Source organism: Podarcis muralis, chromosome 2 (genome assembly GCF_964188315.1).
Source record: "Podarcis muralis chromosome 2, rPodMur119.hap1.1, whole genome shotgun sequence".
In the NCBI taxonomy this organism is placed as follows: Eukaryota; Metazoa; Chordata; class Lepidosauria; order Squamata; family Lacertidae; genus Podarcis; species Podarcis muralis.
In genome coordinates this window covers 24,836,301-24,853,944 of record NC_135656.1, presented here as the reverse complement: position 1 = coordinate 24,853,944, position 17,644 = coordinate 24,836,301, and the positions used below count along the sequence as shown (strand labels likewise).

At 42.9% G+C, this 17,644-nt stretch overlaps 1 protein-coding gene across 6 annotated transcripts in view; it reads left to right on the top strand.

Annotated features, from left to right (window-relative positions):
• Positions 1–245: 245 nt before the first annotated feature.
• The window catches only part of LOC114588407 (cholesterol transporter ABCA5-like), a 55,783-nt gene continuing 38,384 nt past the window's right edge, over positions 246–17,644 (top strand). Inside the window, exons 1-8 of one of the 6 annotated variants that reach the window (XM_028713683.2) lie at positions 246–528; positions 6,255–6,448; positions 9,723–9,841; positions 10,768–10,972; positions 11,992–12,153; positions 13,271–13,368; positions 14,801–15,030; positions 17,125–17,266. In XM_028713683.2, coding sequence (XP_028569516.2) covers positions 9,737–9,841; positions 10,768–10,972; positions 11,992–12,153; positions 13,271–13,368; positions 14,801–15,030; positions 17,125–17,266 — 942 coding nt within the window. In that variant the 5' untranslated portion in view covers positions 246–528; positions 6,255–6,448; positions 9,723–9,736. Of the gene's footprint in view, positions 529–595; positions 762–2,175; positions 2,631–6,254; positions 6,449–9,722; positions 9,842–10,767; positions 10,973–11,991; positions 12,154–13,270; positions 13,369–14,800; positions 15,031–17,124; positions 17,267–17,644 lie in introns of those variants that run through there. The other 5 variants (XM_028713693.2, XM_028713703.2, XM_028713711.2 and 2 more) reach the window with 5 other exon arrangements.

Sequence of the window (17,644 nt, the reverse complement as noted above, 5' to 3'; positions counted from 1 at the left end):
CTGTATATGGCCACCGTTTTGATGCAGCCTAGGATAGCATTAGCTCTTTTTTGCTGCTGCATCACCACACTGTTGATTCATGTTAAGCTGGTGGTCCTGGTGTTGCTCGTGCTCTTCCTATGGGTGGCCTGGCTTCTCCACCCAATCCATCTCCCCGTTGCCCTAGGGGTCGCCACCAGCATTGGGTAGGCTCTTTAGAGTATAATCCAGGGTGTGTGTGTGTGTGTGTGTGTGTGTGTGAAGAAGAGGCCACCGAATGCATTGCCTGGCAACGCGTCTGGGATCTGCCGCATTCCGACCCGAGGACTCGGCGGGAGAATGTTTCTTTTCTGTCGTTACGTCTAAAGCGGCGCCTGCGGAACGGCGCCTTTTATTTCCATTTCTTCCCTTCCCTCGGAGCGGGGAGGAGGAGAGGAATTCGCTGGGCTTGGAAACTTGCTCCTACCAGCAGACGACGCTCCTTCCTCTCTGCTTTCCGTCCAAGCCCGGCGGAAGGCAGCTCGCCTCCCTCTCGCTCGGCAGAGCCAGGTAAGCTGCCGGCTGCTGCCCTGGGAACGAGGCTGAGGGGGCAAAGGCACGCAAGGGCAGCTGCGCGCCGTGTGCGCCGGCCGCCGCCTCCTCCTCCGCCTCCTCCTCCTCCTCTCAGCCCCCTTGACGAAGCGGGCCTGAGGTGGAGGAAGCGGGGCCGCCGCTGCGTCTCGCCGGCTTGGCTGTTTTGGGGAGCGGCGGCTGCTTCTAGGCGAGGCTGCGGCTTCTCTCAGGTACAGGCTCGGCGGCGGGGAGGAAGGCGCCGTGTGGGGCCGCGCGGTGGCGGGAAGGGAGCGAGAAAAGACGCGGGGAAAGGGGAGGCCAAAACGAGGGTGGAAGAAGAGATATTCAGGGGAAGGAAAGGAGGCGGCGGGTTGGTTTGTTTATTTGCCCCCCCTTTTTTTTGGAGAGGGCGAGCAGCACCCCCAGGCCCAGGCCCCTCTCCTTCCCACGTTCCTTTGCTGGAGAAGCCCCTCGGGGGCTGCAACCCGACGGCCTCCTCTTCGCGAGAGTTGCCAAGGCCACGGGGCTGTCTTGGGCATGTCGGCGCACGCGGCTCCTCTCCCAGCCCAGACAGGCTTGGCTGCTGTCGCTGCAGGTGTATATGGGGCTGGAGCTGTCAATAATTGAGGAGCAACCCTCACGACGGCGTCGGGTTTCTCCGCTTCTCGGCGCGGAACGCAGCGCGTCTTGGCTGGGAGGGAAGGAGTTTGCTTTTTGTAAGCTTGTCCGAAAGCATGCCTTTCGCTTGCGTGCGCTTATGCGCTTTTCCCTCCCTGCCCCTTCCAGAATCGATGCTTTTGCACAACCTCATTATGCTGCCCATAGAAACCAACTCCTATAAAATATTTGACGGGGGGGGGGGCAAACCACCCCCTCCCCAAGTTGATGGGCATTGCAATTCAAATGGAGTGTGATCGATTATGCTGGGCAGGGTTACCGCCCCCCCCCCCACTTACAGTGGTACCTCGGGTTAAGAACTTAATTCGTTCTGGAGGTCTGTTCTTAACCTGAAACTGTTCTTAACCTGAAGCACCACTTAAGCTAATGGGGCCTCCCACTGCCGCTGCGCTGCGGCTGCACGATTTCTGTTCTCATCCTGAAGCAAAGTTCTTAACCCGAGGTAGTATTTCTGGATTAGCGGAGTCTGTAACCTGAAGTGTATGTAACCTGAAGCGTATGTAACCCGAGGTACCACTGTATTTTGTTCAAGTTGGCATCCCGGATGCTGCATATGAATTAGGCATCAAGTGGACATCGCTGCAGTTTTGCAGATAATGAGATATGCACGCAGGGTGGGGAGGGAGAAGAAGAGCAATAGCAAGCCAGGTCCAAGGGATGAGGCTTTAGTAACACCTACTGCTTAAATTAGAAACATCCATTCGGGTGGCATGAGAGGGCAGTGTGCCTCCTCACGTTTGGAATGCAGACTGTGGTGCTTTAAGTACAAATCCCAAGGCTGTTCTTCTAGAGCCACAGCCAGAGTGGATAGCTGTCAAGATATCAATGCAGCCACCGTCAGTTATCTTTTGAATGCGGTCATGCCTACACATACTTTGATTATGGGAAGGAACAGTCCATATCTAGCTGCAGACAAGGAAAGGCCATCTTGTTTTCCTTTGAGGAGCAGCTGTATTTTACAATTCGCTTCTACTGTAGTCGTTCTGGGTTCTGGTTAGGATTTTGGGGACTGATTTTGTTTAACCGTAAAGAGAGGCTGTGGGGAAAAAATAAGACCAACAAGAGCACAAATTAATTCTCTGGTTTCCCTATCACCACCAGCTGCTCTCTCTGCAATGGCATGCCAAGCCCTGAATTGATGCTGCATCTTCCTGTGGCGCAAAGGCATAAGATAAAAGTGAATAATGCAGATTGAACACATGTATGTTAGGGCTGCTGTCTTGTCAAGCCGTTTTGGCAGGAGGTTCCAGAAGCAATAAAAATAGATGATGGGATATGATGTTCTGTTAAATCCTAAAGGACTCTTTCTGGGATGTTTGAAGGGTCACACCTGACAGGAAGACTTGGAAATTTCGAAGAGTTTTACGTGCGATAGCAAGATAAGTGGTAGCTGCATCTTGGAAATCCTCGAGAATATTTTGGTATGAGGAAATTTGACATTTCTAACCAAAATGTACAGATTAATAGGAGGGTGCTCAACAGACAGGTTTATTGAAAAGTGGTGTTTATTTATAATCAGTGGAATATGAAATACCATGATAATTGAACCATATATATTATTTTGATAGGTCCAACATGATGTTGTTGTTGTTGTTTTGTTGTTGTAAATTTAAATCATATCTTCATATGCTGTATATTTTATTATCTAAAAGTAATACGGTTTTTTATGTTTGCGTTTTCACAAAAACAAAAATTGTTTTACAAAAATGAAATATGGTAGATTTGAATTGGAAGAGCAAATAAGAACGGTCAGCTAATTAACTTGCCATTAAATTTGTGTTATCGTCAACACAGCTTTGCAAATATGAATGGTCACTATAATGATTTTACCGTTAATGTAATTGTCACAGTCTGGTCTTGTATTGCATTTATCCCTTATCGCTTACACATTCCCACTCCCCATCTGCATTCCCATGCAACCTTATGTATGTATAGATCGGTCAACTTACATAAAATTGAATGCATCTGAAGTGGAGACTAGTCTGCAAAAGCCTATGCTATATATTACAAGCCTTTCCGTAGCTTTTAATGCAACAGGCTTGCATGGCTAACACGCTGGATATATGTTAGCTGATTGACAGTGATTGCCTGCTTCATGTGGAAAGTTGATTGCATTGACAAAACGTTGATTTTCCTCTAGCAGGCCATAAGCATAGTGTCAGAGTAAGTTTTTGGCAGTACAGTCGTACTTTGGAAGTCAAACGCCTTGCGAGTTGAATGTTTTGGCTTCTGAATGCCGCCAACCTGGATGTGATTGTTCTGGTTGGCAAACGTTCTTTGGAACCTGAACGTCCATCGCGGCTTCCAGTTGGCTGCAGGAGCTTCTGTGTCTTGGTTCCCGAACATTTTGGAAGTCGAACGGACTTCCGGAACGGATTCCGTTCGACTTCCAAGGTCTGACTGTACTGCATAAGAACGTAAAAGCTCTGCTGGATCAGACTAAAGGCCCATCTAGTCCAGCGTTCTGTTCTCACGGTGGCCAACCAGTTGCCCTTCGGAGGCCCACAAGCAAAACATGAACCTTAACTGCATTTTGCCAGTGGTGATTCCCAGCAGCTGTCAGCCAGGGGCACATTGCCTCTGATGCTAACTGTAATATAGCTGTTGTCTGTAGTAGTGAAATACTTACCGGTATGTTGAAGTTTATATTTCAGCCATTCTTTGGCAGTTCATGCCACTAGGGCTGCAACACTCGGCCTTCTCCTTTTTTAAAAAAACAAACCATAATCCCATTAGAACTACTGTTTTATTAATGTGCATATTTGTGCATAATTAATCAGCAATTAATCAATTAAACCGCATAGCTTATTCCACTATGATTTCTTCAGACAAGTGGCCATTCTGTTTGCCAGCAGCTCCTACAGTTGCTCATTGGGCTGGCTCACTGTAAAACTGTGTTTCCCTTGTTAAATGGCAACTTTAGCAGAAGCCTGCTTTCTTAACCTTACTTTTTTGCAAGTGACTTCAGCTGAAATAAGCGTAACTCTGAATAAATATTGTTAGGAGTGCTTGTGTCTGAGAGCTGTCAGGCTAGTTGGCATGAGGGAGAGGACATTTTCAGTGGTGGCTCCATACTTTTGGGTTGAATTGCTGGCTGGGGTTCTTCAGGCTTAAGGAGAATCCCAAAACTCATGTTTTTACTACCACTTCTTTGAAATATATTTTTTGTGGTTCCCTCCTCCCCTTTATTGTAACTGTCTTTTGTTGTGTTTTTATTGTTGTTCACACTGTATTTTTTATGGTTCACCATATCAAGTAGGCTTGGACCCTTAATGACAGTTTAGAAGTATTTTAAAAGAAATAAACGAATTAGGAGTATGTTACTTTAAATAGTTCATATTAATGTTTGGACTGAAAAACAAAATGAGCATATGACTGAGGTACTATGCTCTTTGTACTGCATCTTTTAACTGATTCCTGCCCTGTAAATTGTGATTCTACTTTTAAAGAGTGCACAGCTTTTCCTAATCTCTTGACGTATTGGCAATATTCTGAGCAGATTTAAGAGTAATCCTGTTCCATTTGCTAAAAAAACAACAACCAGGCAGTTGACAGAAAAGATGGGATGCGATCTGTAATACTCACAGGTTGATCATGTGTGGATATTGGATTAAGAGGAGGGAGAATGACAATGTATTATCTTGCATCTTTTCCTACAAAGTACAAGTACGATTGTACGTGAGAGCTATACAGGCTAATTTCAATTAACTTGTGTTACCAATAAACTATAGACGGATTTTAGATGAATCATTTTGCTTCTTCCGTTGTGTAGTCTATATAGACCTTGGAATTTTCTCTCTCAGAAGCTGTGGGTGAAAAGCATTCAAACAAAGACCTACAAAATGCTTGTAGGTTACCCCTAACATTAGCTCTAGGTTTCTAAAATCATATTAGCAAGGAGGTTTTTTTGTGTGTGGGGGGGTAATGTCTCTGGTTCACTGCACTGCAGCTGGGCTGACTGATTGGCTGAGTACCTTTGCGTGACCTCCATGCTACACTTCCCCCCTGCTTTCTTCAGATTTGCATCGGATGCCGCTGCTAATTTAGCATTACAGCACCACGTAGAAAGGAATGAGAGGTTCCTTTGCCGAAGTCGCCTGTACTTCTTCTGTAAGCCAATACTGTACATGTGAAGTTATCTGGATCTTTAACAAAAGGGGGTAACTAGAATACAGTTTAGTTCAATAGAGGCTTCAGTCAAACATGACGGGCATTAAATATGTAAACAGAATGCCTCTGTCTGGTCAGGAATTGTCTTTCTTGAAGTAAAGTGTATCTGCCTACTATAATGACATTTAAGTCTGCCTTACTGGCCCCCGGATGAGGTTTCACACAGTTTCTCCTCCTTGAGTGCTTTTATTTCAGTACGCCCAGATTGCAAAGTGCTGTGATCACAATGCTGCGTGTCCACAGAGAGACTCTAAAAGCCTCTTTCCTTTTTGTGCAAATTGCCTCATCCAGCCAATGTTGTCAGTTTTGTCAGAAATCCCTTTAACCCGAGTTCTTCACAGGCCAGATCCTTATAGAGAGGAATTGCTGTCAGATTACAGAAATGTGCTTGAAGGATAACTTCCCTTTCAAGATATTGTTGTTGTTGTTGTTGTTGTTAAAAACTATTCAAAGAGGGGAAGCAAGATTAGTGATGTAAATCAACATTGATTTCATATAGCAAATGTGCCATATCTGTGCACATATGGTTAACTTTCTGCACCATGTTTTAAAGAGGTTTTGGGCAGGAGTGACAGATAATTTTAAGCTACAGAGGTGAGAAATAAGTTACGGTTTGTTTGCTCATCTTTGAGATGACTTGTTGAACAAATCATGGTAAAAACAAACCATAGTTGAGCATTACATGCAAACAGCCTGTGAGTTGAACTGAAATAAGCATTTGTATTGAATGCTCTGTTGGAGGGGGGTTTCCAGCTGGTGGCAGAGGACCGAGGACGAAGAATGTTCCCTAACATGCTCCTCTTGTTTACTTGCATGTGCCACTTTGAACAATCTTTTCTGGTTGCTTGTCTCACTGTCACCTTTTTTGTCTGCAGCTTGAAATAAAATCCGATTTCATTTGAAAGAAGCATTTCCCGGTCTCTCATCAGTGTTCGGACTAAGTGATTTGGCTGTGCCTGAACCCCTGGCGGGCTTTTGCCCATAACAATTTGGTGACCCCAAAGAGACCACACTGCTTGATGTTACCAAGGCCCTGATACTCTTAGACCTGACAAAAGGAGCAACACAGGTGAGTTCACATTCCTGTGGTCTTTTCTTGGGAGTTTGGACCTTTGTATGAACCGCCAAGTTTGTCCCTAAAATTGAGAGACACTTTTCTGGTCTGATTTTGGAAACCTCTGGACCGGTGGGGTCTGGAATCCATGCATGGGTGGTCTAGTAATGTATTTGGTTTAGTTCTGCTTAAATGTCTGTAGCTCAGAGAGTTGGTTTTGAAACAGGTTTGAGACATGTAAAAATAAATTGGTGATCACAAGTTGAAGTTCCGTAGCCTGTTGAGTAAATTTTATTGGAAAATCCATGGATTGGGTCAGTACTGTGTGTTTTGTTGGTACTTTTAATATGTATTTATTGTACTGAGAAATACAGATTGTGATGTGTATATATACAATACCATTGCCTTGCTCTTTGAGTCCTGAGAAGGCAGGGGCAACCTTTGGTTTTGACCTCTTGATCTCTGGGCAAGACAGAGATATTGTTTGTGACTGCTGGATGCTAGAAGTTAGTGGATGTTGTGTTAAGAATATTTGTTTCCTTCCTTTAAAAAAACCAACCTTATATTTGTTTTATTCCTTCCTTGTTTCTCTAGAGAGGGGTTCCCAGCGGTCCATGTCACTTGAGTTGCAGTGGACAGTTCATAGATTCTTCTGCAGATGTCATGACTTTCAAGTCTGGGATGCCAGAAAGATGTTGTAAAAATAATAATAATTAGAAGTCATTGGCTCCTTATATTCTTTTAGAGGCACACTTTTGCCAACATCATATGCAGTAAACAGAAAATCAATATAAGGACTTGTTTCTTCTTTTTAGGATAACAAGATTCCAGAGATTACTAATGTAGATGTGTCAGGCAGGCAGATTGATAAAAGTGTTTCTAGGCAGCGGTCCGTCGTTCCCCATGCCAACCAGCTAGTGGTGAGTGCTTTGAAATGATGCAGAGCAGCAGGAAGACTATGCACAAAATCCAGTCCTTGCTTGAAGCTTTACTAATAAGCAGAGCAGTCTGTTGTCAGTGAGCTGAGTCTCTATCTGTGTAATTTCATTGCCTTGGTAGTTTCGGTAGCAAGAGAGTAGAGTTCTCAGATTTTGTCTGTCTGTGGCTTATTCAATTAAAAAGCAATTAATAGCAAGCATTTATTTCAGGAAAACTTAATGATTTGATAAATTGTTTGTTTTTGTGGAGACTAGGTCAGGAGTGGAGCCATAGTTGTATAATGTTTGCGATGGGAGTAACATTTAAAAACACGCGCACACTTCAATGTTGTTTGGCACTGTTGTCATTCAGTCACACTTGGCTTCTCAGAAGACAGTTGATACGCAGTATTCCTAAGGGCAGTGCATTCTCTTTCTAAATCACAGGGATTTTCAATCTTTTCCTTTCCTTTTCTTTTTTCAAAGTTCCTGAGGACGGAGGCTTAGAAGAGATGCAGACATTAGAAACCTAACCATGCCTTGTCTGTAATGCTTACCATAGAGCACCATTAAATTCATTGATGGCATAATAAGACATGGTAAGCCATCTACCATGGCGTACCATGGGTGAGCAGTGCGCTAGCGTCAGGCTGGATTGCTCCTTCTGCACTCCTCCATCACAGCAACAAATAAGCAATTGTAACAACTGTACGTTTTCTTTTCATACGCTCCCAACATTTCCCGAGAGGAATTCGGGACACTCCCCATCCCACTGCTTGTCTTCCCACACACACACCCGCCTCCACCTTATCTTCCTCTCTCCACCACTGTTTGTGGCCTGTGGTTGCAGGCAAAGACCATGATGCATGGTTAGGGAAAAAACAATGTTGTCCAGGGTTGTAAAGACTGCAGAGAGGATAATTGGGTGCACTCTTTCCACCTTCCCAAATCTATGCTTCCAGGTGCCATAAGAAAGCTGCAGAGATAGTGCAGGATAGCTCGCACCCCGGAAATGATCTCTTTCAGCTTCTGCCTTCTGGAAGAAGGTACAGGGTTATAAAGACTAGGACTAGCCGCCTGAGAAACAGTTTCTATTCAAATGCGATTTGGGTTTTAAAAGCAGTGTAAGGTAGTCTCTATGGGAGTATATTGTATTTAATTATGGGGTATCAGAGTTTTTAGGGGGCTAACCAGGTTGGGATAGCAGGCTTGTTGGTTTCTCAATGTCTGATGTAGATTTTCAATTTCGTTGTTCTATATGGGACAGTGACAATAAAGACTATTGTATTGTATGATGCGGTAGAGGTGGAGTTTGTGGTGCAGCAGAAGTGTGTTGTCAGCACGCTTCTGGAAAAGCCCAGAGCCTTGGCTAGGGCAGCACCAGCACAGGTGGAGACTGTGGCAGTGGTGGTGTTGGCCAAAATGGGACATCCAGGATTACCTTCAGAAGCTGGGGTTGCTTATGTAAATCTGGGATGTCCCGGTAACATTGGGGCACTTTTTTTTAGTATTGTTAAGTCCAGTTTTACAGCGGTACCTTGGTTCTCAAACGTAATCCATTCCAGAAGACTGTTCAAGTTCCGAAACGTTCAAAAACTGAGGCGCAAAGGGCTGTCTGCAAATTCAGTTGAGAAAATTGAAAAACACTCAGCGGAAGCTGTTTGACTTCTGAGGCGCATTCGAAAACAGAAGCATTTACTTCTGGGTTTTTGGTGTTTGGGTTCCAAAACTTTCATCAATGGAGACGTTCGAGAACCGTGGTACCACTGTAGTAGCTTTTCCTGTGCTTGCAAAGCTGGCTGGAGAGAAGAGTATTTCTGATCATGTGCAAACATAAAGCTTGATGGAATTCTGCTAAATAAATATAGTGTTATAACATCTGGACTTGGAGGGTTGTTTGTTCATCACAAAATTAACTGAAGTGTGGGGATACGGACCCTTTTTGTGTTCACCACCCATATTTGTCTTTAAAACTTCCACAGGCCCTATGTTATGATACCAAAAGGTTTTTTACTTCTACCAAGTCTCCCCTCATTTCCCCCTCCAATTTAGACTTTTAAATTATTCTTTCTTGATTGCTCCCTTAGTTTCTTAGTTTCTGTGATGTCTTGCTTAAAATATGTGATTCACCCCCGCCCCATTTGACATTTACAAAAAAATAATAATTGAATTTTGTAATAAATGACTCAAAATAGTGTAGAATCTTTGATGGAAAACTCTTATGGAAGGCAGCCTTGGGTAGTTATGAAATTATTCAAAGCTCCTGTAAGAGTCTGCTCATTATTCTACAATTAATAATATGCACATTGGGCATTTAAAAGGTACAAATTCGTTTTATGTAGCACGCCTCATGCTTTTTGCTTGCTTTTCAGGCCACGTGTGAAAAATGCCTACAGATGCTCCGAGACATGTGGGAGTGTGGCGACAAACCAGAGCTCTTTTATACAAGAACTGCCTAGTTAAATGGAGGACGAAAAAGAGCAGTGTTCAGGTGAGCTGAACAGCAGTATTCTAATGTTTATGGCTGTCTGTGTTTTCTAGATTTATCTGAAAATGTTGCTGAAGGTTTAACGGCATTGCTTTAATTCTTGGGGCTGTGTTTTAAAGAGATCTTTCAGATTTGCCCTTGGGTTCCTTCATCAAAAAACAAAATTGCTTAAATGTGATGGGCTATGCTAAAGGCAGTGTTTTAGTTAGCCAATTTTAATCCTTTGTGCTCCACGTTTTCTAAAAAGTGGAACTTGCAAGTATAAGGAATGTATACGATGATTATCATGAGCTCAGTAGGAAAACAGTGTAACCATGTGAATTGCTGTAATCACACCGTCATTTCAGTACTGCCACAATCTCAGGAGAAGCCTTGGTGCTTTTCTACCCATGCTGCAGCTGACTGTGCTTTTTGTTATTATGAATCATCAAGGGCACACTGACTGCGAGACAATATTAGGAGCAATGCTGTAGACCAAGAGCTGTTCTGCAAAGAGCATTTGCCAATGGAACTGCCAGAATGGGGCAGAATCATGCAAAGGACATGGGTGCTGCTAGAGTAGAATAGACATGCCATATCCTATACCCTTTCAATCTGCAGTGGGTGTAGCTGTTGACAGAGCAATTTTGCACCAACCCCAGACTTGGTGTAACAAATTTCCCTCCCGCTGGTTCTCATTTAAGTCTGTTGAGATGCTGTACCCACTAGTCATGATTATTTGCTTCTAAGGGTTTTGAATTTATCTGAATAATGTTGATTAATTTGATGTACTTCTTTTATACTGAGCAAGTTTGTGCAAAGGGTACAGTCCTGTTTATTATGCATATTTAAGCTTATTGCCTACCATGGGGTTAGCTACAGGAATGCAGCCTTAGGTGGCTACTGTTAGTTACTGTTACCCATTTAACTTATTCATTTCATTTGTGCAGGAAGTCCTACTTCCACTTTTCTTTTTATTTTGGCTAATATTAATGAGCATGATGTATCCAAACAAGAAATATGATGAGGTGCCTGATTCTGATCTTTATTCTGTGGATCACTCCAGCATCTCTGAGTTAATTGTTGGCTACACACCAGCGAATGATGAGACAAGAAAAATCATGCACAAAATGTCTGCAGAATACTTTACAGAAGGTATTGTGAGCTTTCATTCTACTCTGTTTTTTGTTTGTTCCATAAACGTGTTTTGCCTTTTCCCTTTGCATTTACTTGGCAGATGCAGTTATCAGAATGATTTATCGGGTACGTTTTCTGCATGGAAGAGTGTTTCTCCTGTATAAACACTACATTCTCAAAGCCTTTGACTTCACATTTTGTTCATAGTATCTAATCCTACACGACTACTGAATCCCTCTTGCATCCAGCACAGCGACATATAAGGTCTCAGACAGACATATTTAAGGAGGAAGGTTTCTTTTCTCTCTCACTAGAATCTTATCTCCCAATGTGCTGTTCTCCATTGTTTCCCACTATTCAACTTGTCATTGATGTTAGAAGGCTGCCTCAGAGGCCCTGAAGAATACAGTGTTCTCATTGCTGCATACCAAGGGAGTTTTCACTACTATTCCTGTGCCACTGCCTGAATCACATTAATAAGCCACATAGCAGCTATACCTTCCAGGAACAAAGAAAACAAGTTCAAGATTTGTCTTTCTCCTATTGGAAAAACTGGGTGAATATCCCTCCAGGGATGTTGGCATCCTGAGTCTTAAGTGACCTGCCCCCATGCCTTATGTTACTTGAGAGCAAAAGATCTGGGCTCTGCCATTATATTTCCAGTTGCTTGAGTAGAAAACACTTGCACTTCATTTGCCAGGGGCTCAGAGCCCTAATCTATAGAATCGGTCCACGGAAAAAGCACTTTTCTATTTTTGAAGCATACAATTGCTAGGCTCATGTATAGGACATGATATTCATACGAGTTTACAATTTTCACTTTGCTGTCTGTTGCTTTGAATAACTTCAGGGGTTCCCATGCTGCCTGAAAAGCTAGAGCTGCCCTTTCCAGCACATACTGGTATTTGTAAAAACAAAAACGGCCTTCTAGGCTGTGGGCTAACAAATGAGGCAGCAGCTAATGTACTGAATTGTCCTTCTGTTGATATAGATGTCCATAGTTGAGAGTAGCTAAGAGAGACTTTTATATTTTGCAGGAATAATTACAGAAGAATTTCTAAGTGAGGAGGGAATGCAAGAGGCTAATCTTCGTAACCCTCGAAAATTTGTGGGTGTGATTTTCAAGGATTCTATGTCCTACCATCTCAGATTTCCTCCTGCAAAGGTTCCAGTATCTGCAATTTATATGGAATCCAGAGGTAATACCTGTATGTATGTATGTATGTATGTATGTATGTACAGTGGTGCCTCGCAAGACGAAATTAATTCGTTCCGCAAGTCTCTTCGTCTTGCGAGTTTTTCGTCTTGCGATGGACGGTTTCCCATAGGAATGCATTGAAAATCAATTAATGCGTTCCTAGGGAAACCGCCTTCAGACCAGGTCCGGGGACAGTCTGTCCCCCGACCTCTTCTGAAGGCTGGGGGGGGGGGGAACAAGGGCCTTTCTTCCCACCCCCAGCATTTTAAAAAACCCCGGGACAGCGGAGGACGTCTCCGCTGTCCGGGGCGATTTAAAAGCCCCTGGGAAGGCAGGCAGGGGGGACAAAGACTTTTGCCCCCGCCTGCCTTCAGAAGAGGTCCAGGACCTCGTTCCGATGCCGGGCGGCAGGGGGAGGTGTTCCCGCCCCGCCGCCCGGCATCGGGGCATCGTTCCGATGCCGGGCGGCGGGGGGAGAGGTTCCCGCCCCGCCGCCCGGCATCGGGGCATCGTTCCGAAGCCCGGCGGTGGCGAGAGGAGGTGTCCCCGCCCCGCCGCCAGGCTTCGGAGGAGGTCCGAGGACAGCGGGGAAGACGCGCTGCGCTTCCCCGCTGTCCCTGAGATTTCCCTATGGGCTGTCGTCTTGCGAAGCAAGCCCATAGGGAATTTCGTTTTGCGAAGCGCCTCCAAAACGGAAAACCCTTTCGTCTAGCGGGTTTTCCATCTTGTGAGGCGTTCGTCTTGCGAGGTACCACTGTATGTGTACCCCTTATAATATTACAGCTTTAGTCATGGGAGCAACTTGCAACAGTAATTTTCAAGACAGTTGTTTTTGGTTGAGCAACTGCTAATCTTTTTGCTGATGCTTTTTCTTTGTTATTTTATTGAATGTATTTTTTGAAGCTGTCTAGAGTGTTTAGGTAGAAGAGTGCATTAAGTAAGACAACCAAACCCACATTTTTGTTCCCATAGCATAGAATCACTGGGCAAAATCTAGCTCGGTGACAATAAAACAAATTCATAGGGTTTTGCCATCAGAATTTATGTCAGCCTTTTTGCTTTTGGCTAATTAACAGAGAAAGTTTAGGTTTCTCATCTTAGAATTTGTTTTTCCACAGCCAGCTGCCCAAGCCCTTCCAAGATATGTGAAGCTGAAACGTACTGGCGCAATGGATTCACTGCTCTACAGATCAGTATTGATGCAGCAATTATACAGGTAAATGAAAAGAATGAGAATGTGAAATGCCCTGAATCATTGTTGTTCAAGAAGAGTTGATATATTAAAAATCATTGCACTTTCTTCCTTGCATTGTAAGGCGTTTCACATAATGGAGGGCTTTTGCTCAAATGAATGGCAATAACATTTGCCTTCATGGTGACTATCAATCAAGTGTATATGATGATTTCCATAAAGATATCAAGGCCAATGGTTAGCCAAATATAAAACGTTTTTTTCTGAGTTATGCCATATACGTCCACCCAAATGGGTATTGTGGATATACGTGCAAGCAACATTAACTGTGTTATGTGTCGATAAAGTTGGTTAACTGGATATTTTCGATAAGATACAGCAGACAGGTAGGTGGAGAGTATCATCATAAGAAATGAGAAAACAAGAGGTATGGCACACATGACTTACAAGATATGCAGAAACATCAACCTATAACTGAAACCATTAGAGGCACAAGGAGAACCAAGAATAAAAGGCTCTGTATTACATCAAGAAAATTTTTCAACCAATTAGATGTTACTTATCCCAAATTTCTTGAGAAGCTTGGAGAAGGGACAAATGTAATTTTTAATTTTTTTATGTATTCGATAAAATCTCACCAAACAGAGGCAAAAAAAGGTGGCCTTTGTTTCCCTTTCAAAAAAACAAACACATGAAAATCATATTACATGAAACATTTACCCACAGGTAATGCAATTTTCTATACATCACTCCGCCATCATGTCAAAAACAGCATTTTGAATTGGACATGGAAGCAAGACTGGAAGCCCATAAACACAACAAAGCACTTGAGAATCTCACAGAACTCAAAAAGAACTTACTTCTACTGCACTGTATGGATGCTTTCTGAGCATTTATCATTTTTGCTTGTGAATGTAACATCCCATGCCAGTTTTGGTTTGGTTTAGTTTTCATGTGCTTGTCTCATGAAGTTCTATTTTGCTATTTGGTTTATATGGGTAAAATAAAATAAAAATAAAATAAGGCCGTTCTTTGTTTTGTTTTGCTTTTAAGTGGATTTTGGCATGTTGAACTAGTTCCAGGAATGCTTTGACATAGATATGAATCAGTTTTTGGAAAACCTGAAAAGTTGGTGATAATGCAGCGTCACAGGTTGCAGTATGGACATGTTTTCTGTCTGAAATTCATTTTTTATTAATTTATTTGACTTTTCCTCTGCTCAAGAACCCCAAGATTCATAGAGTAAAATAGATAAAGCAAGCAAGCATTGAAGAAATCAGTTTTGTGAAACTCAAAAACGTTTGAGTTCCATGGGATATAGCTGGATTACTAAACTAGGTTAAAGCACACATATTGTTATATTTGTTTTAATGATTTTGGAATTAAAGTTTACTTAATAGGGGCAGCATAGAAACTGATTTTAACATTCCCTTCCTTTTCTTTCTTTCTTTTTTAGCTGAAGACTAATCATTCGCTATTGGAAGACCTGAAACTAACAAACGCGGTCATGATGGGAGAGTCTGCCATTATGGAAATAGACAATTTCCCTCGTGCAATCATTTTAATTTATTTAGTAATTGCCTTTTCCCCCTTTGGTTATTATTTGGCAATTCATATCGTGGCAGAAAAGGAGAAGAAATTGAAAGAATTTTTAATGATCATGGGTCTCCACGACACTGCCTTTTGGTATGTATGTGCCTTAGTTCTTTGATGTTAAGTAAACAGCATGGATAGTAATGCAAAGCCATGTTTTAGTGTGATTGCGTAGGCTCTCAGAGACGAGATCATAGCTGCTTTGCTCCTTCTAATCCTGCTACTTTGAGCTAAGCTGTGGTTTGGGTTAGCATGGTTTACAGCATGTGGTTTGTCTGGAGGAGACTTACCTTGAGCATTTCTCCTCCTCCTACCACAAACATGGACAAACAGATCACAAGGGCTTAGCTTACTCTCAAAGCCATTGTTGATTTTTCATATACCACCATTATTGATATGAGCTCTGCCAAAGGCTCCAAAATGGATCCAATGGTGCATGGCAAAGAAAAACCTGTTATCCTAATGATGCTGCCACCCTTTTGCTCAATATGAATTACAAGAGGCCTTGCAAACTTTTTCCCCAGGCCTGGATCTTATACCTCATTTCCAGAGGTCAACTAACACTTAGATTGGGTACCATTATGTAGCCCTGGTCTTGGGGGGGCAGGGTTAGTTCTGACTGCTGCAGTTCCTCTGTTGTGGAGAGGTCTGGAAAGGAAACCTCTCTCTCTCCCCCTGCCCCCACCCCCATCAATGTTGTTTTCCTTATCTTGAGCCAAAGGATGATGATTATGATGATGATAATTTATTATTTATACCCCACCCATCTGGCTGGGTTTCCCCAGCCACTCTGGGCGGCTTCCAACAAAAGATTACAAATACATGAAAACATCAGTCATTAAAAACTTCCCTAAACAGGGCTGCTTTCAGATGTCTTCTAAACGTCTGATAGTTGTTTATTTCTTTGACATCTGGTGGGAGGGCGTTCCACAGGGAGGGTGCCACTACCAAGAAGGCCCTCTGCCTGGTTCTCTGTAATGTTGCTTCTCGCAGTGAGGGAACCACCAGAAGGCTCTCGGAGCTGGACCTCAGTGTCTGGGTTGGACAATGGGGGTGGAGACACTCGTTCAGGTATACTGGGCCGACACAGATAGTTGGCAAAGGTTTAGATACATTGGCAGAATTTCTGAGACAGCTGTTTTGAAAGAGTTCGGAAGAATTATGTACTTTAGAACCTTTTGGATTAAAATGTTATTGAACTCATTTCAATATCTGTGCCACAATGTGCTCCATTCATTTGAGATTCACGCGAGGGCTCATTTTAGGGCCTTATCACTTCGTGCAGCATTGAGTAGCATGTATTGCATTTGGCTTCAGTTTGTTGTTCTTCATGGTCTCTGGGGTATCGCACCTGAGTTCTGCACCTATGTTGGGCAAGTTCAGGATTTTCCTAGAACTACCCTTCTGTTTGGATAGAGCAGTGAATTGAGAGACAGGGCAAGCACCTTCCAGTTCGGTTCTCTTCTGGCTGTTCTTACAATAACAGCATTGATAACTTCCCTCTGTCAGTTCCCTTACAAAATTTCTTCTAACACGATCCTTTGCATGTTTACTCAAAAGTAAGTCCAACTGTATTCAGGTTGGCCAACAGTAATTTTGTCTTGTTTTGTTCCAGCCCTGGTTTGTTAGCCTACGTTCAAACCACCCCAACAATGATGTAGAACCTTTTTGGCTTTAGATGAAATGGAGAAATATTGCTGGGTGTCAAAATCCCTGGCCCACCATTTCCTGTGAGTTCGTGAAGATGCTAAATAGTATGAGGGACAAAATAGGCCAATGCCAAAGGGGTGAACGGTGGTCCCCCCAAACCACCTTCTGGGGACACTTCACCAGTGTCTCCAAGCCAAATGGTGTCTCCAAGCCAAATGTTGGACATAATGGCCAGTGACATAAAAAGCCACTGAGCATTCTAGTATAACTAAGAGGGACCCCATTACTTCCCTGTCTATTATCTAGCGTAGATAGTTGGCAAAGGCAATTTTAGCCCCAAACTATATCAGAACCGAGATTGGAAGGCTTTGGCCTTCCTAGAAAGTTCCCAACTTGCTCTTCTCAGGTACAGAAACCAGGTTTGAGACGTGCCCAGATGACCATTCAAAGGACTCACAGAAAAAGTATCTTTATCTGTATAGTTGTACAGATGACCTTGAAATTCATGAACTTTCATTGTGTTTCTCCTCTTTCTAGGCTTTCTTGGGTCCTACTGTATACCAGTCTGATATTTGTCATGTCCCTTCTCATGTCGGTCATTGCAACATTCTCTTCGCTCTTTCCCAAAAGTAGCAGCTTTGTGATATTTCTTCTTTTTTTCCTATATGGAATATCTTCCGTAAGTGTGTGTATGTGTTCGTGCTCATTGTCAGTATATTGAGAGTACTGTGTTTTGGAGTCCTTCTTGCTATATTGGCATAAACGATTTGTTTATGATATGTTTTTTTCCTCTGCTGTGAATAGCAGTAGGTACCCTACCTCTTTGACGTAAGAGGTCCTGAATTTGCTTATACATTTGTTTATACATTTTGGCAGACATTATTTTTCATTTGCTGTTGAATGTATTCAAATGGCTACTTACCACATAACCCTTCCCTGATATTAGAATGAACTGCATTACTTATTCACTGCAGTCTTATTTTAAGCTGGCAGCTTTTAAAGAGTTATTAATTATCCATTAGCCAAGGGTACAGTTCATCTTGGAAACATTACCACT